General features: G+C 41.4%; 1 protein-coding gene across 1 annotated transcript in view; it reads right to left on the reverse strand.

The window, feature by feature from the left end:
- Positions 1-640: 640 nt before the first annotated feature.
- The window catches only part of znf1035 (zinc finger protein 1035), a 31318-nt gene continuing 5558 nt past the window's right edge, over positions 641-26400 (reverse strand). Inside the window, exons 2-4 of the mRNA XM_038285483.1 lie at positions 14867-14921; positions 10497-10561; positions 641-9965 (exon numbers count right to left, since the gene is read on the reverse strand). Coding sequence (XP_038141411.1) covers positions 1231-9924 — 8694 coding nt within the window. The 5' untranslated portion in view covers positions 9925-9965; positions 10497-10561; positions 14867-14921 and the 3' untranslated portion in view covers positions 641-1230. The remainder of the gene's footprint in view (positions 9966-10496; positions 10562-14866; positions 14922-26400) is intronic.

Here is a 26400-nt window from a genome sequence, read left to right on the forward strand (position 1 = left end):
TTGAAATATAAGGTTCAATATATAATTTTTGGCTGTCAATGACATATGGGACAAATTTGTAAATTTTATTTTGCTGCTAGGATAATAGCTGATGCAGCTTAAAGGGAAGCCATGCATCGATGGATTGATGGTAGTGAAGTTGTGTCCATACTAGGGATGCATGATATATTGCTGTTGGCATCGGTATAGACTGTTATTCTTCATTTTTTAGACATTAATATTTTTGAACCCTTTATAAAATAATGCACTAAAGGCAGTCATCTGTCTATAACTATAAATACCAGAAATGTATTGTAGTACTCTTGTGTTCTCAATAATAGTAAAGCACTTAATAAATATATGTTTGAGCTCATTTTTGGAAAATATAAACCGTATTGGTAGTGTTCGGGTTGAGTAGCTGTAGGTCCATCAGCCACCACCCCTAGAGCGTCCCCACCAACTTTTATCGCAAAGATACACCCTTGGCCCAACATTCCTGTAATAACCCAAAAAGTATATCTAAATGTACTTAACCTTTTGTAGTTTTTTCTACTTCAAATGTCTCCAAGCATCAGGTTTCTCTGCTATATCACAAACGTATGGCCAAATATTTTACTTCTGAGGTAGAAACAACGTAAAGAGACACAAATCAGAACTAGAATTGGATATTGAAGTTGACTTTACCATTTAATTGCAACTAGTTTCTTTAAGAATAAAGTGATGAAAAGAACATTCCCATTAAAGCATATCACTGTCTGTACAAGATTTTTTTTCACGTTATCAATTTAGAAACAATTGATAAAAGGCATACAAGAAATAAACAGAATTTTTTTTTATCTTGAACAGGAATAGTAGCATTGAAAGCCATTTCAAAGGAACAAAATGAACAAGGTAAAGCCTACTTTACAGAATGTCAACAAAATATGTCAAACCTCAAAATCTAGGTCATTAAAGACATATTGTACATGTTTTTGTAAATCAAACAATAATTCAAAATTTGTAACACAGATTTACAAACACTGTATCAGAAATCGTTTTTACTAATCTCAATACAATAATAAAAAACAACAACACATAACTAAAGAAAACATGTTCTATCATACCTGACCCTAGGTCAAGTGCTTTGTGAATATGCAACAAGTAAGGTCCGAACAGTTGGAAGTACACAAAAGTAAGGCATAAAGGGACCTTAGAATATATGATTTTAAGTGATTTAGAAAGAAGATAAGGTATACAGGAGGAACTGGAACATTACTTAGCAGATGCTACGTGAGAAAGCTGATGTTCTTCCAGCAGGTGAGGAAAAGCAAAAGCTTTGTCACACTCCGTGCATTCATACACAACTTCGCCAACATGACTCTCCTGATGCTGTCTAAGAAGAACCCGCTTGCTAAATGACTTGTAGCACATGTCACAACGATACTCCCCAACATGTTTCTCAGCATGCAGTCTCATATGGTTAGATAAGTCTTGGCATGTATTGAATCTCGCTCGACATTGGATACATTTAAACTTCTTTTCCAGGTCTGCTTTAGTAGAAACATACTCTTTAGGACCATGTTGTCTTAGTTCATGCTTTCTGAGGTAACGCTTCTTGCTGAAGGTCTTTCCACAGGTCTCGCATTTATAGTCTCTCAAGATTTTGGAGTGTTGAGTGTTTTGATGTTCCAGTAGGCTGCTTTTGGAAGAGAACTGCACTGAACATTCCTGGCATCTGTAGAGATCTTCTCCAATAACATCGACTTCCTCTTCGTCCCCTGTAGCCTCATGAGCTGGACTAGCATCTTCCTGATCCAAGTACCTGTTCTCCAATATTTCTTGCCGTTTCAGAGAACAATTATGGTGAAGAAGAGCCTCTTTCTTTAAAAATCTTTTACCACACTCTGCACAATCATAAACAATTGGTGTCGTAGGGTGAAGAACTTCTTGTTCTTCTGACTCACTGTCTGAGGTATGTTGTTCCGCCTTTTCCTGTTCAGGTGAACAATCAGGGTGAGTTGGAAAATGTTGGATCAGTTCTGTGGCACTACTAAAACACTGGTGGCAAACTGGGCATATGAATCCCTTCGATGAGTCCCTTTCCTGACCCAATACTATTGTAGTGCCAACATGGGTTTTGAGATGACTGAGGAAGTGCTGAGATGAGGAAAAACTACTGTTACACTGATTACATGGATATTCTCTATCAGACCATGGCTGCTGATGAGTGATTTGGTGCTTTTTCAGATGAGATGCATGAAGAAAATATTTGTTGCACTCTGTGCAAGTATAGGGTCGCTCTCTTGCCTCCAAGCATCCGTGTTCAGAGAGTTCTTCTGGATCTCTGAAGCGCTCACTACAGATGCCACAGCGGTACTTGAACTCTGTTGTATATCCGAACATGCTTTTAGGGTGTTCAAGCTCTCCCTTGGAACCTGAAGTCAGGAGGTCTTCATTTGACATTGTGTGGGTCTTGCGATGCTCAGCTCTGCTGCTTTTACACTGAAATATCTTATTGCAGATATCGCATGGAAAGCTCTCTTCTCGGTGCGTTGAAATGTGCTCTGCTAGCTGTGTGGGTCCAGCAAAGCCTAGGTCACACTTTGGACAACGGAACGGACGGCTCTTCCCGTGAGAATGTTTATGATTCCGTAGTGCAAACAGCGATACAAATCCTCTACCACATGTTGGACACTGAAACTCAGACTTGTGCATGCGCTGATGCTGTTGCAACTGGGACGCCTGGAAGAAACATTTACCGCATTCAGCACATTCATGTGGCTTTTTGCCAAGGTGACACAACTGGTGGTCCTCAAGACTTTCTGATGTTGGGAAAGTCTTTCCGCACACATGGCAGGGGAAGTAAGGGGCTGAGTCAGAGTCACTGTCGCTGCCAAGGTTTTGATCTACATCACTATCACCATTTGTACTAACATAACTGCTAGACTGCTGTTCAACACTACCCCACTGCAGATATCCACCCCTTTGTTCTCGTATCTCCTTTGGATGGCATTCCTTACAATGTCTTGACAGGGACTTTTTGGATGAATACATTTTGCTGCACCACTGGCAATGAAATATGTCATCAGCATGTTCACTAATGTAATGTTCACGTAAGACATGCCTTGTCGCAACTGGTAGCTCACATAACTTGCAAGTAAAAGGTTTACTATGATCATGAGTTGCTTTGTGCTTTTCAAGCTCAGTCATACTGCTGCACACCTTAGTGCAAAATGGACAGAAGTACTTTTGGTGGACTACATGCAGTTTCATGTGTCTTCTCAGATTTCCCGGATTAGAGAACACTCGCCCACATTTGGGACATTTATTAGATTTTTTCTCTTCTTCCTCTCTTCCATGGTCTTCAAGGTGACTTATCAGCAACAGGCCATCAGTGAAGCTTTTATCGCATTCAGAACATTGGTACTGCACAGATTTCTTTTCGGTACTAGAGTTTCCACTCTGGGCCTGATTTCCATATGAGCTTTGTGTCGATTCATCCTCTGGCTCTTCCTTACATGGGACATTAGTTTGCAACACTTTTGCACAGGGTGTTGTTGCTGCTCTCGTTTCAAAATTGCCTTTGGACTTGGGGCTAATAAAAGCATCATCCCTCTCTGCTTTTATAGGGATGTCCTGCCGTTGGTTTCCACGTCTACATTTTCTGTAGTGATTTCGGAGTTGAGTTTTATTCCAGAAGCCCCTTTTGCAGTATTTACAGACATAGGGTACTCGTGTTGAATGTACACGCTGGTGACCAATTAGTCCTGCTCTGTTTGTGAAGCACATGTTACACTCCTGGCAGAAAAGCAAGTCTGAGGCATCAGGAGCTAGACCAGTGTCCGGTATAGGCAACACAACATCATTAGAGGAGGCTTTTCCGTAAAGCTCATCCACAGGCTCCTCTTTGATTTTGGGTATGTTGGACAGAAGTTGTTGCAGTGGAGCAGTAGAGATGGGTGGAGTGTCCGTGTCTTGCTTGTGTGTAGTTAAAAAGTGTTCCTGGAGTTGTGAAAATAACAAGAATCGTAAACTGCAGTATGCACATGAAAAGCCTTTCGGTGGGCTTTGAATGGTTGGCTGTTTGCTTTTGGAATCTTTTGGTGAGCAAGTTTTTAGAATGCAAGCTTTTTTGTGGTTTTCAAGTTGTGATTCAGAGAAAAATCCCCCACATCTGTCGCAGAGCACATTGCTGGGCTGAGTTTTATCTTTACACTTATGACGTGACAGATAATCACTTCTTATGAATCTCTCTCCGCATTGATCACATGAATATGGCCTCTCTCCTGTGTGTAATCGGGTGTGTACATTTAACTGCCAGCTGTTTTTGAAAGCACGGGGGCAGTAGCTGCACACAAACTTAAGGTCTTTGTTGAATAAAGGCTGAATCCTCACCAATATTTTTTTCCTTATCCCATCAAGATTTTGGATAATATTGTCAGTTGGTTTATCAGTTTCCTGTAATGGAGTCTCTGATTCTCTCGGCTTTCTGCATTTTCTCATCTTTTGATGATGTTTCAATGTTTTTTCGTGAGAGAAGGCAGAACCACAATAGCGGCACTTGAATTTCTTTACAGTATGGAACATAGTGATATGTCGAGAAAGTTTATTCTCAGCTGTAAAGCTTTTCAAGCAGACTTTACAGTCAAAGCTCTCTTGCTCATCAGGCGACTTTAGGTTGAATTTACTTTGCCAACCTTTGCCAACATCTTCCAGACTAATTTTAGGGATTCTCACTTCCAGCCGTGTCTTTTTACTTTTGCAAAGAGCCTGGTGCACTTTCAGGTGATCGTATCTTGAAAAGCAGCTGTCACAGGCTTTGCAGCGATATGGCTTCACCTCATTGTGCGTCAGAATGTGATGCCTCAGGCTTCGTGCTTTAATGAAAGTCTTAGTGCAGAATCTACATTTTAACTCAGCTTCAACCTCAGATGGGAATGTTTGTGAAGCAGAATCTTCCTCAGCCTCAATTTTGAGTTTTTGTGAATCTGATTTTGACTTAGGATGGCATGAAGCTTCATGATTTAACCATCGAGTTTTACTGCTAAACCTTTGGTCACAGTTCATACATTGGAAGGGTTGCAGGCCAGTATGTGTAACGATATGTCTTAGTAAGAGGGATGTGTATCTGAACCGTTTTGAACAATATTGGCATTTTAGTGGCAACAATTTACTTTCATCTGAGTCAGAAGTTTTTTCTTGGACACCGTTGTTTACTTCAGTTGAGTTTGACTCTGAATTATCATCAAGGGATTCACTGGTCAAGGAGATCTCTTTGGTCCCGACGCACATCACCTTATGCCGAGTTAGCATGTGTATTCCATAGTATTGACCACATTTTGTACATATATGCAGAGACTTATTTTTGTGGCCCTTAATGTGCATTTCTAAACGGATTCTTTTCCAAAATCTCCGGGGACATATGGTACACGATAGCCGTTTGTTTATAGGATTACTCAAATTTGCTTCCATATTGGGATTGGTATTTGGTTGTTTACAACTCTCTGTGTGAATTTTGAGGTATACTGAACGGTAAAACTGTTTTCCACAGTTGGCACAGGAAAAAGCTTTTTCCCCGGTGTGTCTGATCGTGTGGCGTGTCAAAGAATGACGCGTTTTAAACTTTTTTTTGCAGAATGGACACTGGTTTGAAGAACTTCTTGAAATGTGTGCAAGAATGTGTTTTCTTAAAATGTGGGCATCATCAAATGTTTCTTTACAGAGTGAACATTGCAAAGATTTTAGCCCAGTCTGCTCTTTGACAGATTCAGAGCATTGTTTTGGCTTTGTGTGACTTTCCATTGCAGGTTTCTGTGTCTTCTTGTCTTTGTTTCTGTGTGTCACTAAATGCCTAAGCAGATACACTGGATACTGAAACTGTGCTGGGCACTCTGGGCACTGGAGCATTCCCTTTTCAAGGTGAGAGCTTCGGTGTTGGATCAGTTCTCCAATTGTAGGTAGAATTTTTTTACAGACTGTACACTGTATCCTCTTCTGGTGTACAACTCTGTGAGCAATGAGATGTGAAAGGTTCTTAAATCCCTTTGCACATTCCAGACAGCGGTATGGTTTGTCACCACAATGGCTACCCTCATGTCTCTTTAACGATGCTAGAATACGAAAATTTAGGCCACAAAAGCGACATCTAAAAGTTTTCTTTGGATTTTCTTCTACTTTGTCAGGTTGACTGGCATTCTTGTCAGTTTTTTTGTCACATGAAGATACTGGTTTGGGTAAGGCAGATTTCCTATACCTGATTATTTTGCCAGTCCGCTTAAACAACTCATGTTTTTTCATGTGTCTATACTTTCCAGAGGGATGAAAAAATATAGCAGGGCAGTGACTGCATTTGTAATGAATCTTGGATGCTAAATCTTGTGGTTCCTCCATTTTTGCTTCTTCCTCCTTAGCTTGTATCATCTGTAGAGGGTCTGTTGATTGGATCTTTTGCTCGTTGTGCTTACAAGACCTTTGACGCCATTTAAGCCTCTCTCTCGCGAGCCGATTAAGAGTTTCTCGCAGGCAAGTTAGTTTAATATGTCTATATCTGTTGCATGACGCAGTGAAGGTAGCATTACACAAGGGACATGCATATTTGTCACCAACTTTCTTCTTTCCTCCATATATTGCATCTCGGACACAGAAGCGCAAATGCCGAGCCCTGTTATACGAGTATTTGAAATGTCTTGGACAAAGAGGACATTTATATGGAGCATCTTTCTCACTTAGAGAGGACATCCTTTCTGCCTTGTGCACATTGTAGATATGCTTTTTGAGTCGTTTTGCGGAAGAAAAACCTTTGCCACAATAGTGACAGACATTGGTTTTGGAGATGTCAATGAGCCTGACGTAACATGGCTTCATGCTTTCATATGAATTGTTTAGGGCCACATCTTTCTGTGTTGGGGTTTCAGTTTTGATAGGAATGGTGCATGTCTGTTTAGCTTTTAGAGACTGCTTGCACCTACCAGGAACTCTTCTGTGATGATTCAAAGAACTTGACTGTGAAAAGTACAAGCCACATCCACTGCACCTATAAGGTGTTCTTCCAGTGTGATCACGCATATGCCTAACATAGTGAAGTATTCTGGAAAATATTAGGCCACACCTACTGCACCTGTAGGGACCACAGTTTTTCTTCTTCTGTGTGCTGATCTGATTACAACAATGCTGTTCGCCATCTTCACTCTTCATGAAATAGACATCACATGTGTTACAATGTTGATAAGTTGGCATTGGATGGCAACAGTAGTGGTGCTCGATCAGAAGATCTACACTGTTAGCTTTATGTAGACAATTAGAACAATTGTATGTGCTGCCCATTTTATCCGACGTCTCCATGTTCATCAGTATTACAACAGGGTGAAGGAAGGGTCTCATATGGGCAGATGATGTCAATTGAGGTATTGGCCGTTCTGGCTGGTCCATGGGGCCCTCCACAGGTGTCCTCTCATGCATTTCTTGAAGCTGATGTGAGACATCAACTGTTTCTAAAGCACTGCATGAAGACTCATCTGCAGACAGAGGTTCGCCATACAACGGGCCTGGTTCTGATGAGATGATTGTGGGAAAATCTGAATTTTCAAATGAATCCTTTGCATCTTCAGGAAAATCTACATGTTCCTTCTTTTCCTGAACCACAGAATGATCATTAAATGAATAGTGTGAATCTGGGAACAAAGCAGAATTTAAATTATTCTCCTGACCACTAGTGGCATGAGAGTTTAAACAGGACTTCAAGTTACTTAAATCTTTTTGTGTGTTAATGTCAGTTATAGAAGTGATAATACATGTTTGATCTGTATGGGAGGTAGCACTTGTGCCCACCAGTGGACCTTCATTTGAATGAGATAGAAGCACATCTGTGTTTAAGACATTTGGGTCTGGGGATTCTGAATGATCAATATCTTTAGTATCAATGGGGGAATTGGTATGAGTGACACGTGGACTAGATTTCTGACTTGAAGGCAATTCTGGAGTTTCCTTGTGTGGTAGACTTCCCATGTCCTGATAAGTAGGCAAGTCTGGGCAATTACTATTGAGTTCTGACTGACTAACCATATCATTATCAACAGGGATATTGTCACTTGTGATAGAGGGACTGGAGTCTTTACTTGAGTAGGTGTTCTTTGCAGGGAGGTTTCTAGTTCCCTGAACTGTATGCAAATTTTTTGCAGAATCATTTTGCCTTAGTATGGATTCATCTTTTGAGAGGACCACAGTTGTGTTTTCTGGTGAGCTTTCCTTTTCCAGACTATGATTGCTGTCATTGATCAAAGGGGTTTGCTGCAAGTCTGTCTCAGTATGCACATGTTCATTATCTTTAAAAGCTGAATTCTTCAAAATGCAGCTGAGGGCAATGGAGCCAATACAAGGCAGATTTTGGGAAAGTGTCAAATTTTCAGCACTTACATTTTTTTGAGCTTTATGAAAACATTCATCAGTATCTGAACTGTGTGTCATTGACGATGCTCGACTAGCCACACCTTTATTTTCAATTCCACTGAACTGATTAGAAGAGTAGCTCCTATTATCACCTGGCTTGGAAAAATCCGCATCTAGAGAAAAGGCTGTGTTTTGCTCTACAGTTTTACATAGTAGTTCCTTGTCTTTTTGTACTTCTTGATCAATCTTTGTGCCTGTGTTAGAGTCACATGAGTCATCATCACTCACACCACTGAGACTTTCACAAGATTTCTGTTCAGATAACTGCAAACTGAACTCAGTGTTATGGTTGTTGCTACTTGAAATGCTTTCGCTTTGCTCATCATCATTGTCTGAAGAATTTGATTCATGCAGAACCAGCAATTGAGATGCGTCCTTCTGAATATCTCTTTCATGTTTGTCAGCTTTTATCATTTCATCTTCCAAATCAGTGGAATTTGAAATCATGGATGTTTTTTCATCAAAAAACTCACCTAATGAGCCTGATTTTTCCAAAAGGTTTGTTAAGCACCGATCTTTTCCTAACTCAGGCTCATTCATAGCTGTGCTTTGATCATCAGTTGAGGTTGGAGGATCCAATTCCTCACTTTGATTGATTTCCTCTAAAAAGTCATCCTTTATGTAACTCTGCTCATTGTCAAATTTAGACGGAGCTGTTGATTTTAGAATATGATCCTCCTCTTGGTTCACAAAATGCTGATTTCCATCTCTAGGACATTTTTCAGTCATACTGAAGCCTGGATATGTAACTTCTGCAATGTCTCTGTCCAGATTAACCTTTTTTTGTGGATAAGGAAAAGCATCACGTTCAGTCCCTGTAGTCCTCACATCAGAAGAGTTAGCAGAAGAATGATCATGTTCCCTGTAATCTTTGACTGAAAATGAATTAATCGCTGAAGTTCTAGGCCACAGTCTTTCCATCTGGTTATTGCCATTTCCAGTTGCAGAGAAACTGTATTTCGTGGAGCCTTCATTTGAAACAATGTCAGTTTTTGGTCTTGGCAAAAAATTATTTCGGGTGAATTTGCATGAAGGCCGTGCTTCCCTAGCATCTGTGTCAGAGCAGTTGCTAACAGCAGGGTAGTTCCCACGATATGATGTGGCTTGCATGTGGTCTTGCTTCGGACGATGAAAATCTGGTGCAAAAGACGAATGGTAAGATCCTGGTGTATGGAAGGAGTTTGAAGCATAGTTGGGGAAATCTCTACCCCTATATCTTGGCGGGTAATCCCTTGCCACATCTTGTCTATTACCTTGCCATTGCCTTTCATTGTACCGGTTATAAAAACAGTCTGACCTTGGAGGTTCAAAACTGTTACTTCTGCAATAGTTCGCATTAAAGTTTGTGTTTGGTGCAGGGAATTGTCGTGATCCCACTGCACCAGAGAAACCATGATGTCCAGTAAAGTTTCCAAAATGCTGGGGTGCAGATCTATCAGTCTCTGCTGTCCTCCTTAGACTTCGAGGATCTGACGAACGAGGTGGGAAGTTTGGAAAGTATGAATTCCAGCCATGAGCCATTTTGTTAAAGGATTAGCAAAAATGGCTTTTCACATCCAATCCTAAAATAAAGAAAAAAAAAAAAAAAGAAGAAAATCAGTTTTAATACTAGAAAAGCACTCAGAAGTGCAGATCTCTGCTGAGCAGTACATTTTTCTTCATATTGTGACTTACACCTATAGCTTAGACTTGCACATAATCTGGATCAGTACCAAATTCCTCATAAGTTCTAAATTGACCCTGCTAACTAACAAACTGACAATGTTACCTTTTCTTGTGTTTTGATCTTCAGTAAAATACCTCCAGATGTTTTGAGTCGAATGCTAAGGTTGTCAGCAGTCACTGTTGCCACACTATGATTTGCTGCTTTTTCTGCCAAATATCCCTATTGCACAATGTTAGAGAATCCTTCAAAAACTCCTGCATTCAGATTATGATCTGGATCATCACCAAAATGTAGGGATTGCTCCTTGGTATGAGGGACACATCTGATAATTTCATTAGAATCTGTAAATAATTCTTTGAGTTATCCCACAGACAGACGGACGCAAAAACCTATGACAAATCTCATATTAGAAAGCATAATTGCTTACCTTTACTGGGACATGGAAGCACCATCACAGGTTAGTAAAGCCACATCTGGGGGTGGGGGGTGAGCCTGCATTAAAACATGTATGAATTATTAATAATCAAAGTCTAGCGTTTCCTGTCGCTTGCGCTGTGAATCGTGCCGCCTGCGCTGTGCGGAGATGCAGGGGAAACATGTATGAATTAATAATCAAAGTCTAAATAAAATTTCTACAATTGTTTAAGTTTTTTACCTATCCAGTGCACTAAAACAAAGAAATATACCTAGAGAAGTATATTAAATATAATAAAACAGAACTACAGCTAAAATCAGTAGTTAAAAAGCAATTTTACCACTGGCTACTAAATTGTAAACAGGAAATAAAAGGAAAGAGTAAATTTTGAGTGGCGGTGCCTACACAGGGCCTTTGTAAAATAGCGCTTTTGTAAATAAACAGACCCACAGTTACAAATAGGGTGACCAAATGTCTTACTTGGTATGGGACTGTACTTTGTCACTGTATCCCACAAAGTTATGGAGGACCAGCTCTACCATTTTTACAAATGAAAACAGAAATAAATAAATGCTAAATAAATAAATAAGCATACAATTAAATCCAGAAGTTGACCCTCTAAGACACAGCCCTTCTTCGTTTGCATAATGAGGCAGAAATGCATACAGAAATGTAAACATGACAGGCAGAAATAAATAGCATTGCAGAAATACTTAGGGTAAAAAAATACAAAGGAAAATAAAACAGACAAAAATATAACATGCACATAAATACTTTAAAAAAGTTAATAAATAAAGTTGAACATTATAATGGACAATAAATAAATAAGATAATTATTACAAAGGCGAATACATAAAGAAGCTAATTAAAAGAAATATATACATTTACAGTGTTGGGCACGTTACTTTGAAAAAATAATTAGTTATAGTTACTAGTTACTTCTCCCAAAAAGTAACCGAGTTACTAACTGAGTTACTCCACAATAAAAGTAACTAGTTACTAGTAAAAGTAACTATTGCATTACTTTTGCGTTTCTCGCCCCCGTAACCCTCACCATCCGGCCCCCACCTTCTCGCCGTGTGTTTCAAAAACCAGCTGAATAGAGAGGACGACAAAGACAAGAACCTGCAGAGAGTTTTGCATTTATTGCAGCTCAACGTAAATGACATTAGGGGGGAACGCGATGTGAAGTTTTTTAACAGGGCATTCAGATCTGGTGAGTATATGAAATTAATAACTGGGGATGTCTAATTCTGAAATCCTGTGTGTTTGGGTTGTTATAGATACTGCAACATCTATCTATCCATCTATCTATCTAGATGTGTACTCTGTGTGTGACATAAAATATGGATCTCCATCCCTGCCACAAAGGCCATTAAATAATGTTTAAAATAAAAAATACAGTAGGTTGAAAAGGCAGAGTATCCATCCATTCAGATTTCTCCCTTTCTCCATAGAGGCTATTTTGATCCTTCAAGCTCTCCATAGTTCTCCTGTGGCGCGAGCACAGGGCGACTGTTGCGCGCCATTAGCGCGGATGCGCGTTTCCTGTCGCTTGCGCGGTGAATCGTGCCGTCTGCGCTGTGTGGAGATGCAGGGGAAACCGTATATCTGATGGGGAAACGCAGCTCGACGTAACACCGGTATTTCCATCTGAAAAACGCTGTTTTGCTGCTGGAGTCATCCCCACTCTCCATCTCTCTGTGTGTGCTGTACGTTAACACCTCCCAGAGGAAACACCCACCTACCCAACTGACAGACTTCTCACTATACATCAGCCCCTCTCTCATGACACGGCGCGCACGAGTCCTATCATGAAAAAAGGTTCATTGTGTGATGCAGATGCGCGCCGGGGCCTACACAGCTCGTACTCCTGCGGGTGTGACAGCTGAGATGATAATAAAAAAAAAAGTTGGTTGTGTTATCTAGGGCTGGGTATTGTTAAAAAAGTTTTGGTTCCGGTACCAATACCGATACCTTCACTTCGATACCGGTTCCTGAACGATACTTTTTTCGATACCAGTTTTATAATATCAATTTGAAGAAAAAGAAAATTACACAACATAAAAAAGTACAAATCTTGAGTTTTATTTTAAGCTCTGATTTTTCCATTTACATTTTTCCTCTTACAGTACATAAAAAAAAAAAAAAAATCACTGTCTAATATTCACTGTTACATTGTGAGGACCTTTTTACTTAGCAGTTTTCCTTTAGAAAAAATACCATGTCTGACAAACAAGCCCGTTGAATGGGATCCTACTGACAGCACCGCTGGTATGTGGGGGTCTGAGCGGCTCCCACAGAAATATTGGAAGGCGGGATGAACTGACTGCACTGATTAAGTTTTCAGGTGGATTTATCCACTTAAAAACATAATAAAACTACTTTATTCCCACTGATCACAGCAAATATAGCTGCAAGGCAAATAAAGGATAGAGTAGCTCCGCCCAACGTGCGTCAGAGCCACTTTTCGACCGCGCGGCTGAAGCAGCTTTGCTTCAGAACTAAACTGGTACAAGCAGCAAAAAGGAAGCAGCAGACGTGATTTTGCTGCTCCTGCTGCGTCCAGTTTAAAAGCAGCATGATTCACTTCGTTCTGGCTTTGCACTACCCACGGGCTGCTGAGAGGAGGGTGGCTGCGCTGGCTGCGGTCCGCTCTTCTTGCAGTGAAACACTGAGCAACTTTCTGCTCTTAAATTGTTTATGTGCACGATGTATTGCATTGCGCACTATTGGCATCAGTGTTAATAAAGTAAAGCCACACTTTTGACCTGGGGGGCATTTTAAAGGGGTTCCATGACGCCCGCAACCAGTTCACAACAGATACACATGAACCCTGGCTGTAGGCGTGACCACCTGTGTATTTTTCCTGGATGACGCAATCACGTTAAGTGTTACAGCCAATCACCGAAACTTGGTACCGAAAGACGAGGCATGTTTCGATACTCTGTAGAACCGAAGCATTTCGGTCGGTACCATAAAAGAACCGAAGTTCGGTACCCAGCCCTAGTGTTATCAGACTTCGTTTTCACTGGTTCTCTACACATTTTACAGATGACTGTGGTTTGTTTTTTGTCCGACTTGCCATGACCGAAATACTGCCAAACTGGCGAACTACAAAAACCCTTCTTTGGAACAATTTCCTCCGCCTCTCCTTGCTGCGACAGCTTCATGTGCTCTGTGTTGTGGTTTGAGAGGGCGGCGCTTTGTGACGGCATGTCTGGGTCCGCGATTGCGATTGGTTGGGAGGAAGTAGTGACTAGCATAAACCTACATGATAGGCTACAATGAGAAGGAAGGAAAACTGCGTTTCTTTATCAAACTTTTATCGACCCTCTTTTTTTCTTTTGCGCCAAACGTCTATCGATCGATATATATCGTTATTGAATTATCGCCCCGCCCTACTGCCTAGGCCGTATGTAGCCCCACAGCTAGTTCGTGATTTTCCCCTTTTGTGTTGTGGAGGAGAATAATATAGTGCAGTCCATACTTCAGTATTGAGTATAAATCAAAAATCTCTGTTTCACACCTGCAACAAGCTCACTGCGACATACTGCTGAGGGAGTATAACCAGCCCTTTACTGTCAGGTTGCAGTTTGGCAAGCGACAGCGTCAAACGAAACTGCAAATTATATAATTACAGATGAGTGAGATGTTTGTTGTCAGAAAAGGAATAAAATCATGTGTTTTGTACTGAAGGGCTAAAAGTTCTCTGTTGTAGGGGTAGATTTCTGGCAATCATCATCTGCGGGTGGGTACTTTTGTTTTCAGACCACAAATAAACTTGCCAAACTGAATTTCATAGCAACATCAGCAATAACGCTGACTGCAATTATGAGATTACTTTTGAAGCTTATCCAAATGCATTACTACCCAAACACAAGTTTACCTAGAGGATGGGACAGGGGAGTTAGTTACATGAATGAGCTGCTGCTAATGGCGAAATGGTGAATAGCAGCTTGTAAACATTAGCAACATGCAAGGTTCCTGGCAAGGGAAAAAAAGCTACATTGCAGACCCATTCCAAAAAAGTGCAGAAGCATGTGCATTAATCGCTCTTCCACAAGCACTTTTCCAATTTCTTTCCAATTTTTATTTAAAAAGGGTGATAATATGGGTGTAGAGATTTAAGTCTTTGAATGCCATGGTTGGGACACAGGTTTAAATCCCAGTTGAGGCAGGAAGGTTGCCCCGTACTAAGTCTGACAAGCAGGTTATGAGTTTCTGTTGCAACCCCTTCATGATGTAGTAGCCAAACGGCATAATTCCATCCCTTTTATTTTGTTCCACAAGAGATGTGTTCATTTACATTTAAATTTATTCATGAAAATGTATGCCTTAGACAAGACATAAAATAAAAAGGATTTATTCAAAAATATTACCTGGTGGCCAAGGGTTACCTCCAATGCCAATCCTAGCGAAAACTGTCCTGATAATCTGTAAGAATATGAAACAGTTTTATTAGTGGAAATTTAAAGCATGATAAGACTTGAAACAACTTTTCTACTTTGAAAGTCAGATATTCTTCTTTTTTGACCAAAATCTCCATCCAATAATGTTACTGTGGGAATTTGGAGAATTCTACAAAATTGAAAGTATAATGGTTATAGTCAGTTTGCCCATCTAGAATATTTGTTGTGTGCTAAAAAGTAGTATGCATACTGAATGCCTTTTCTCTCGACCCACTTTCTCTCCCTTCTGCAAACCTTCTTCAGACTACAGATCACCTGTGCATTCGACTTGAAGGGTTGTGCACAGCTGGTTGAAATGCCTCAAGTAGGAGAGTTGGACAGGAGGCAGAGTTTAAAAAAAGCCACACTGCAGACCAAATCCAAATCCTTTACAGTAACTTTGACAGCCCTAATTGCAAGGACACGATAGAGGGGGGAATCACATGATAGACTTGAAAGCTCCATCTTTTTCTTGAGCACATATCATTATTTGTATTGTGTATGTTATATATATATATATATATATATATATATATATATATATATGGGTTCAAAAGACAAGTCGTCTGACTTGCTCATGGGAGGTCCGGGTTCGGACCTGCTGGAGAGGAGAAAAATAATATCAGCTGCCAGTGTGGGTCCTTACTGGACCTTTTGCGTTACTGCCTATTGGCGGATGGATTGCTCAAGAGGCAAGTCACCCGGCTTGCACACGGTAGGCCCAGGTTCGAGAGGAGATGTCCATGTGGGTCCTTAGACAAGATCCTTCACGCTAATGCCTACCTTATACAATGATGAGAGACAATATAATGAATGACATGCCAGCTCAGACATTGCCCGGCCAAACAAGGTCAGTGTTGGGGAATCAAAGCACCTTGATGTCCAATGGGCTTCTGGAACAACATGAAGGAAAATGGACGAGATGTGACAGGGATCTATTGCAATGTTACTACCTAAGTAAGCCCAAACAGAGAGGCCATATGCAAAGGATGTGGGAGAAATGGAGACTTTGATAGAATCAGTCTACAATCACAGCTGTAAAACTAGTAACTCAATGTTCTAACATCTGTAAACGACAACTACTTTCACAACTTGAAATTGACAACATACAAAAGCACTATTCTAGCAAGGAGGACTGGAAACCCAGGTCAGAGGCGTTTAAACAACAGCCCCCCCCCTAAAGTCTTTAGAAACAAAAACTATTATGGAACTGTATGTATGGTTAAGCTCAAATACGGCTCTGACGTGCGGCTGGACCAGAGGTCGCTTCTGGTGGCAAAGAACTGCACATTTTTAATATTTTGTGAAACTTTCTCTCTGCATTCAGCGTACATGCGTGGAATAGCACTATTTGAAAAATACTTGCGGCTGGGCAACTTGTAACGTGGATGAAAAACGTTTAACATTTTACTAAATCCCACTCCTTCTACGGTTCGTAGAGGACATAAATCTTTCACCAAGTCAAACGTCACCGCTTCTGTCACGCTGTTCCACCGTTTACTGCCTTTATCGTAGGGAGTAAGTTTTGTAAACAAATCTGTTAACGTTTGCTGCTTGGGAGAAGGACCGGTCGCTGCTGCTGAAGCCGCAGTCGGCTTTTTAGCTTTAGCCACCTGGCTCTCGTTATACTGTTTAGGACACCTTCGTTTCAGATGATTAAACAGGTTCGTTGTGTTGCCATCACTTGCCTTGACGCTCTCCTTGCAGATTTTGCATGTAATGTTTTTTGTTCTTTTTCGTCAGAAGTGAAGCCAAACCAGTTCCATATGATGGATGAAGCATTTCTTTTCGGAACAAAATCCTCGCCTGAGCGAGAAACTCACTGATCCATAGAACCTGGATCTTCAGCAAAGAAATCTGGATGCAATTCAGACTAGAGAAATGTGGTCAGATTGTAACTAAGAGGGAAGGTGGTCTACACAGAGGAGTCTTCCCAGTTCCTCCCAGAAGGAACAATAGCAGACATTGAAGACAGCTACAAGTACCTTGGAATCCCACAAGCAAATGGCAACCTCGAACTGGTAACAGGGAAACCGCCTATGGCCAAATACCTCCAACGAGTAAGGCACGTCCTAAGCTCAATGGCAAGAATTCTCGGGCAATAAATAGCTACGCTCTACCAGTAGTCAGAAACCCTGCAGGAATAATAAGCTGGCCAAAGGAGGAGGTACAGGCCACAGATGTTAAGACACAAAAGCTCCTAACCATGCACAGAGGGTACCACCCCAAATCCAGTACCCTGAGACTGTATGCCGAACCGTAAGGAAGAAGGCCGAGGACTAATGAGCGTAAGAGCCAATATCCAGGATGAAACATCCAACATCCATAAATACATCATGGACAAGGCTTCAACAGATGACATCCTGATTGAGTGCATCAGAAAATGGGAAACAAGATGAGGTGCAAGAGACTCCGTCATAGGAGGATAAGCCCCTACACGGGATGTACCACCAGAACATAACTGTGGCAGATATAAGGAAATTCTGCCAAAGGCTAGACAAAGACAGACTGAAGGACAGCACAGAGGCACCTATGATGGCTGCACAGGAGCAGGCCCCAAGTACCAGAGCAAGAGGCCCAGATCTACCACACCAGACAAGACCCCCGGTGCAGACTGAGCAAAGAGGCCCGTTAGACAGCCCAGCACATAACTGCACGGAGAATATAAACTGCCAGGAAGCCGTCCTGCTGTGTAGCTTTTTCCTCTAGTTCAGAAAGCCTAGAACTGGACTACACTCAGAATCAAGTAAATAAAACAATTCAATTTTTTTATGGAACATAAAAACCTGCAGCACCAGACACTGGATGTATTTAAATATGTTTTATTTTTTTCAAAAAGAATGGTCCATGTGAAAATGCTCTTTGAACTCTTCCAAAAGAATTATTATTATTATTATTATTATATCTTCAAGGAATAACATTTTACTGAGATGTTTAGACTATTTCGATCCATACAGAAGTCTGATTAGCCAGTCCTTTAAAGTCGACGATATTGTCCCAAAATTTAGAAATTTTCTATATAAAAATAAATCTGTGGGTTTTTTTTTTTCATTATCTTATGCAGTCAAGTTGGTTATACGTCAACTTGTAGACCCAAATTTGGCCAATCATATCAACGGTTATCTGTCAATCACATTTACGGTCATAGCATCTTGATTCATATGTCGCAGCTAATATTCGCAACAGTTGAAATAAAAATAATGTATTCTTTATTACTTTACCATTGAGCTACGTCTCTGTGTTCACGGGGATGGACGTCTCTGTCTTCGGCAGGCGTATAGCTAACAAAACTGGCAGCCATGCGAGGCAAGGGCTCAAACATATACGGCTGTAAGCCTTCTGCACCAAACGAAGCCTCTGCCACCCTGGCGTCCCCTTCCACAACATCTTCGTCCCCGCCTTCCACCTCTAGATAAAAAAAATATATGATGGGAGACTCATCCACGACCTCCAACACAAAACTCTCCTCCTCTTGCATGTTTCCACTGTCCATAGCGTTCTTTGACAGTGTTGTTAAGTGCTACTTGGTCCCAATGTAACTTCCCATTGGGAACCTACTAGCAGTAAGCTGCTAACAGGTTAGCAAGATGCTTCCGACAAACTGGCCACAGCCAAACGGGCTCACGAACCTTCCGCCAAAACAATCCTGCCCTCTTGATAATCGACAGACCAGTAGTCTGTCAATCACAGTTGGCAGTAATTGACAGACTATTTGCAGGATGAGGTAAAGACTGAAACTATGCTAATTTGATTTTCCAGATATAAATTCCAGTGGCTCTATTATTTCCAATAGGAGCTTTAGGACATGCATCGGCCACCATTTTCTTTTTTGCCGTTTTCCGGCAGTCTAGTAAAAGTAGCTTCAGTGCAATAGACCAAAGGCATTAAAGTGGCCGTAGGAGATCTTGGAAAAACTGTACCCGCAAGCTATATTTTTGAACATACAACCATGCCTCTCCCTTCAGACCACCCCTCGAAACCATGCCTTCAAAACACATGAATGCGCATGCTGTCTGTCGAGGTGTTCAGATGTTCATACCGAGAACGAAACAAGCTGAGACCGCATGCTAATAAAACGAGCCAACAACAAAATAATGATACATTCACACCTAAAGCAGCAGTTTACCTGTTCACTTCTATGAAACAGGTTATTATAGGGTGACAAGATGTACTCTTTTTCCCCAGACATGTCCTACATTTCATTCCTAAAAAAAAAAAAAAATGTCCGGGGGGGAATTTCAAAATCGTTCGCGATTCTGGTCGAATACAGTACAGCAGAACCGAGCCCTCAGGTCCGGGGCTGGATTCAGGACTGGTCCGGGAACACGGGCGGACAGGTTGAGGGAGCCAGCTTGGGATGGAGCGACTGAACTCGACCCGGTGACGGTAGCCGCGGCCCCGTGACGAGGGGAAGCATACTGTCACCGGGCCGGGTTTGGAAGCTCTGTCCCCGGCTGGCTCCGGACCAGCCCTGGAGCTGATGGCCCAGTTCGAATGCCCGGTCCGGTCAAGTCAAGACCCTTACCCAAAAAAAAAAAAAAAAGAAAAAAAAAAAAAAAGGGGGTCTCTTTTTTAGGAACCCAAATACAGAAACCCTAGTTTATTATGCCTAAAATAACTTAAAATTCCAAAATGTGCTTGCAAAATATGTTCACTTTTATTATCATGGTGCCTGCATTTTGGATTTTGCCAAGCATGGCTTGACACATTCATGCATGTGTCAGAGTACGTGCACAGGGGGGGATGGACAAGCAGATGACCATGATTGACGTGTCAGGAACAAATGGTGTACAATGGACCGTGTTTTGTGATTGGTAGGGGTTACTCATTGATTTCACACTGTAGCACGGCCATTTATTTTAGTTTCACTTCCAGGCCTTCTGTTTCACTGCTTGCTATGCAACTGTGGGGAGATCTTCAAGCCACATGGTAAAAAATGTGTCAAAAAAGATATCCTACTGCACCTTTAAATCTCATCTGTGTAGCTGCAGTTACAGACCACCAGCCCTAGCAACCACTCAGTACATCTGAAAAAGACAGCATTTCTTTCCCCCTCCCCCATCTGATGAAAGCTAGGGGCTTTGGAATGAGAACCCCAAGCCATGCAAAGAAAAACTGTGCAGAGAAAGTTATCCATCCAGAACTGAAATGACTGATCACTAGGATGCTGGTTTTACTTACAAACTAGATAAAAGTGATGCTAGTGAAAATTTGTCTTACAGCATAGCCAGATGAATGTGTACTTTTCTGTACAACCTTCTCTACAGTCTTTGTAGTTCTTGGGTTAGGTTTAAACAATTAACCAAAAAGACTAGCTACACTCAAATATTCCCCAAATAATAAAGGAGTTGTGAGAAAGCTCCAGTAGCCAATAGCCCGCCTCTAGGTAAGTGTTTTTAAGCTTGGTTATCAAGGCACACTGCCCTGCATGTTTTAGACGTTTCCCAGCTTTCACACACCTGCTATCAATTGAAAGCAAATTAACAGGCTTTGCTGAACTCCAATCATCTGAATCAGGTGTGTTGAAGGTGAGAAACATCCATAGCATGCAAGGGAGTGTGCCTTGAGGACCAGGGTTGGCAAAGACTGCATTTTCTGGCTGCGTGTGGTATGCTCCGACGGGAAGTCAGGGGGAAGTTCAGATATGAATAAACAGCAACAGAAGAAAGCAGATAATTAGAAGTTGAAATGTACCATTTGTTTTCACCCTGATGGTAAATTCCAGGCATCTGTTTAGGGAATTGTCAAAATAAGATGGTGGATACCTTCATCTGGTGCAGTTTTCTTTTTTTCCCCAAAACGATTTACTTCCGTAAACACGGAGCACACTAGCAAGTGACATCATTGCGCCCTCTACTGTGCATGCAGTTCTCACCAATGATCACATACAAGTCACATATATTTAAAAATGTGAATAACCACAAAAAATAATCAGATTCCACAAAAAAAAAATAGAGAATTGAGCATTTATGCCAGCAGTGTGAACGTAGCTTTAGTTTAGAGGAAAGGTTTCACATGTGCAACTGCATTTCTGATAATCTGCAGGTTGAAAGGCAAAGGCACTTGTGCACACCCTTGGGGAGCAGTGGGCTCCCAACGCAACTGTCGCCCGGTGCAGGAGTTTGCCCTGCAATTGGAGGGTTGTCATTTCCATCCCTGGCCCTGGCTTTCAATGTTATGTCTTTGGGCAAGACACTTCACCTACATTACCTACTGATGTGATCAGAGGGCCCGAGGGTAACCGTGTATGGGAGCCTCGCTTCTGTCAGTGAGCCCCATGGCAGCTGTGGCTAGGGCTGGGTACCGAACTTCGGTTCTTTTATGGTACCGACCGAAATGTTTCGGTTCTACAGAGTATCGAAACATGCCTCGTCTTTCGGTACCAAGTTTCGGTGATTGGCTGTAACACTTAACGTGATTGCGTCATCCAGGAAAAATACACAGGTGGTCACGCCTACAGCCAGGGTTTATGTGTATCTGTTGTGAACTGGTTGCGAGCGTCATGGAACTCCTTTAAAATGCCCCCCAGGTCAAAAGTGCGGCTTCACTTTATTAAGACTGATGCAAATAGTGCACAATGCAATACATCGTGCACATAAACAATTTAAGAGCAGAAAGTTGCTCGGTGTTTGACTGCAAGAAGAGCGGACCGCAGCCAGCGCGACCATCCTCCTCTCAGCAGCCCGTGCAAAGCCAGAGCGGAGTGAATCATGCTGCTTTCAAACTGGACGCAGCAGGAGCAGCAAAATCACGTCTGCTTCCTCCTTTTTTGCTGCTTGTACCACCTTCTGACCATGGCTGAAGCAGCTTTGCTGCTCTGGCTGCCCGGTCGAAAAGTGGCTCTGATGCGCGTTGGGCGGAGCTACTCTATCCTTTATTTGCCTTGTAGCTATTTGCTGTGATCAGTGGGAGTAAAGTAGTTTTAATATGTTTTTAAGTGAGAAAATTCACCTGAAAACTTAATCATTGCAGTCAGTTCATCCAGATTATCATCCTGCCTTCTAATATTAGTTCTGTCGGTGCCTCTCAGACCCCCGCATACCAGCGGTGCACAACAATAGGAATGTCTCACGGCCAGCTCCCAGGTTTGATTAATACTTTGTAATAAATACATGAATAAAGCACAATCATACTCAGTTTTGCTCTGGCTCTATTTTTAAATACGCAGTAGAGGTATTTAAAGGTAGTAGAGGATATGTACCGGTATATAAAAAAACGCGCCCTATAGTCTGGTGCGTAGTGTGTGAAATACAGAAATGGCACACATAACTGAGACTGTGCCTTTTAGTACGGTGTGCCTTATGGTCGTGAAAATACGGTATTGGAGAAACTGCCTATTGGTGAATTCAGTGAACTTCCACTACCCCTGAGCATTTCAGTACTTGTATATTGCATGTTAATGCTCAGAACTCAAGGATGTATAATAACACCAAACAATGTTCCTGATATTTCTCCAATACCATTCACAAGTTTATATGATTAAATGCCACTTAAATGTTTGTGTATTGTGTTGAAGTTACAATTGGAGAAGACCTTTAGGCCCTGTTCATAATAAGCTGGGTTTGGGTATACCCAACAAACTTCTTGGTAGATAGGGTTCCCATCAAGGCAAAGTGTTTGAGAAGCCAAAACAGATTTTGTATCTGCTCGAGTGGAAACCGCCTACTGCCGCAGCTCTGTGTGGAAACCCCCCCCATCTACATAACTGGCTACAAACAGGCATGGCTGCTCGTGAGCAAACAAGAGTCCTGATCCCCGCATCTGACTGATCTTAAAAGACCAAACAATGGCATTGGTTTTGTAACTGATAATGCACATAACACATGCAAGGCAGGAATGGTGACAAAGTGGAATGTGCACAACTAAAATTCCGCAAGGCAAGCTTACCACCATGTAACCCACGTCACATTTTCGCTTTGGCAGGTGAGACATGTAATAGGTGGGTTTCAGTCACATGATTTTTTATTAAAATGGAATTTCCATTGGACGGTATTAATAAATTGGAAGTGGAGGCAACCACTGCAGAATACAAGTTTCTTACAGTTTTAGATTTGGTATCTCTTTCAAGTAAAAGATGCCAAACTAACCACTTCTTCATCCATATACCTTTCCTCTTCTCTGTTCGAATAAATCAGGGGTCTCAAACGGGTTCCAGAAAGAGCCGTGTGGCTGCAGGTTTTCTTTCAAACCAAGCAATCGCACACCAGACTCCATTCATCTCATTAAGTCATCATGTTCAGATCGCACTCAGTTGATGAGATGAATGGAGTCTGGTGTGCCATTGATTGGTTGGAAAGAAAACCTGCAGCCACACGGCCCTTTCTGGAACCAGAAAGGGCCGTGTGGCCATGAACAGCAAAAATCATCACCAACGTGGTCACACATTAGAACAACACAGTAAATATGCTGAAATGTTACCCATAGCAGCAAGACTCGACAGCAACAGCTGTCAGTTGCTGAGGAAAATTTCCTGAGACACTAGACAGATGGGATATCAGAGACAGTGAAGACCTTTTTAAAATAACCTATTGCAGTCCTGAGTGAGGAGTAGAGACCAAGAATATTTCTCATTGTGCCTCAGTGGAACAAGACTGAACAGAGCAGGATACCAAGGATGAGGAACACACAGCCGTGGTACAAAAGTGCAATCCATTATTTAATATATTCCTTTTTTTAAGGCAGATGCACTGGGGGTACATTCTTCTTTTTACCGCAGTGCAGAGCTGGAACCTAGGCTTCTACTCTGCTGCTAGATCACAGTCAGTGTGATGACAACTCTTGTGGCATACATAAGCTTAAAAAGCAGCTGTAAAACAGTAAAAAAAAAAAAAAAAAAAAACACACCAATTTGCTTTCCTGGTATTTGTATGGATTTTTCTGTGGCTTAAAGACCACAGATGTGGAGAAAAGGGAAGGGTAGGCAGCTGATGGAGATCAGTGTTTCTCTCATGGAGGAAAAAAAGGCTCTTGGACCTGGGCTTCAGACAAAGGAACCAGAATCCAAGAGGACAGGGCTTAAGAATCTTCCAGGGGATAATCTGTGTCGAACCTGACAAAGAAAACGAACCACAACGACATATTATGGGGGTACCTGAACACTACAAAGCAATGGAATCCGTTGGCTCACAAGTGCCAATCAAGAAAATGGCACCCTTTACTGTCACATTTATCCATCTGGAACGTTGTTAACACTCAAACGTCCCTTTCCTGCATCTTGCAACGCAAAAGCAGAAAGAAAACCATCCATACGGACGATAATGTGGAAAGCTGTCTTAAATCTTCATGGAAAGATGTTGTTAATGTATTGGCTCAGGTTGGAAAAGAAATTAAAGACCACTAGATGTGCTCAAGCACTACCAACCATGTTTACTTCCAAAAACACAAAGCAAGCCCATTACTTGTGACGCCATTGCGTCCTCTACTGCACATGCAGGACAGTTAAGCTGTATGAAAGCATTTCACAGGAGAGATTACATACAAGTTGCATATATTTGGAAATGAGGCCACACATAATTTGATTTTGCAAAAAATTTTGACCTGTGACATAGCCTTAGTTACTCACAGAAAATGTGGAAATACCTCTTTTCTTGAAAAAGATGATGACAATTAGGCCTGGGAATTTGATTTTCTTTCACTGAAGAAATAAGTCTGTACTTTCAACATACTTGCTGGTTTACACTCATTCTTTTCACGGTAAAACAAATTTTGTTTAGGAATTTAAAGAGAAAAAGAAAAAAATTATATCCCCCCCCACGTTTTAGAACCATCCTAAGGGCTGAAGAGATTCAAGAAAAAGGAACATATCAGGTAGTTGCGTTTATGGAAAAAAAAAAACTATGAAAAGTACAGGCCTTTTTGTTGCATTAACAAGATTATTTATTCCATTTAATGAATCCAACATCATGTCTCATTAACCTGTGAGTTTTTCATAGAGTTACATGCCCTTGTTTTGTCCTGCAAACTACATTCAACCTAACCTGACAACAGCCAGATGCATGTCTAGCTCCGCCTAGCTCCACTCACATACATCTGGAACACCGCTATAGGAATTGCCTTTACCGAAGGCTGGGCGTTATAAAAACTCCTTGCATATGATTGGATAAGCCACTTGTCTGTCATCTTTATCGACGTGCTATTTCAACCACTCACACCGAAGCTAACCCGTGACGCTATGAGAGCTACGCAGGAAAAAAACAAAACAGAACAGCCGACATCTTGGATATAGCAACAGTGGAATCAGCGCAATGTCGGTAAATGATCAATGTCTTTTGTGCCATGAAAATGTGCAGATAAAAGGCAACATTGTGCACAGCAGACTTATTTAAAAAAAAAAGAAGCCAACCAAAAAAGTGTAGACGAACGACTTACAGAGCTCGCTTCTCCACTACGTCACATCCAGGAAACACCCGCCCTGCGTCCTGATTGGCCAGACCATAAATTTGGTTGGGGAAATCACTTTCAATCAGCGGTGTCCCAGATGTATGCGAGTGGAGCTAGGCGGAGCTAGACATGCATCTGGCTGTTGTCAGGTTACATTCAACCTGCCTAATGCAAGGCAAACTCATTAGATGATCTTTTGAAAACTGTACGCTATGGTTTATCTATTGCTGACAATTGTTGAGTAAAAAGAAGATGCATACTCAACCTAATATTAAAACCAGACATGGGCAATGTGGAGTCAACAAGTCATCTCCATGTCATGTATTTAATCTACCCAGCCAATTAACCAGGTGAGTCCAATATGCACAGGTTAATTCACGGTGAAGATTGGACTCACCTGCTTCAGTGGCTGGGTAACACAAATACAGGTGCTGGTCATAAAATTAGAATATCATGAAAAAGTAGATTGATTTCAGTAATTCCATTTAAAAAGTGAAACTTGTATATTATATTCATACATTACATACAAACTCATATATTTCAGATGTTTATTTTGTTTAATTTTGATGATTACAAATGACAACAAATGAAAATCTCAAATTCATCATATCAGAAAATTAGAATATTACTGAAGACCAATAAAAACAAAGGATTTATAGAAATGTTGGCCAACTGAAAAGTATGAACATGAAAAGTATGAGCATGTACAGCACTCAGTATTTAGTTGGGCCTCCTTTGGCCTGTATTACTGCAGCAATGCGGCGTGGCATGGAGTCGATCAGTCTGTGGCACTGCTCAGGTGTTATGATAGCCCAGGTTGCTCTAATAGTGGCTTTTAGCTCTTCTGAATTGTTGGGTCTGGTGTATTGCATCTTCTTCTTCACAATACCCCATAGATTTTCTATGGGGTTAAGGTCAGGAGAGTTTGCTGGCCAATTAAGAACAGGGATACCATGGTCCTTCAACCAGGTACTGGTAGCTTTGGCACTGTGTGCAGGTGCCAAGTCCTGTTGGAAAATGAAATCTGCATCTCCAAAAAGTTGGTCAGCTGCAGGAAGCATGAAGTGCTCTAAAACTTCCTGGTA

Source organism: Cyprinodon tularosa, unplaced genomic scaffold, assembly GCF_016077235.1.
Source record: "Cyprinodon tularosa strain WSP-4 unplaced genomic scaffold, ASM1607723v1 ctg210, whole genome shotgun sequence".
Classification (NCBI taxonomy): Eukaryota; Metazoa; Chordata; class Actinopteri; order Cyprinodontiformes; family Cyprinodontidae; genus Cyprinodon; species Cyprinodon tularosa.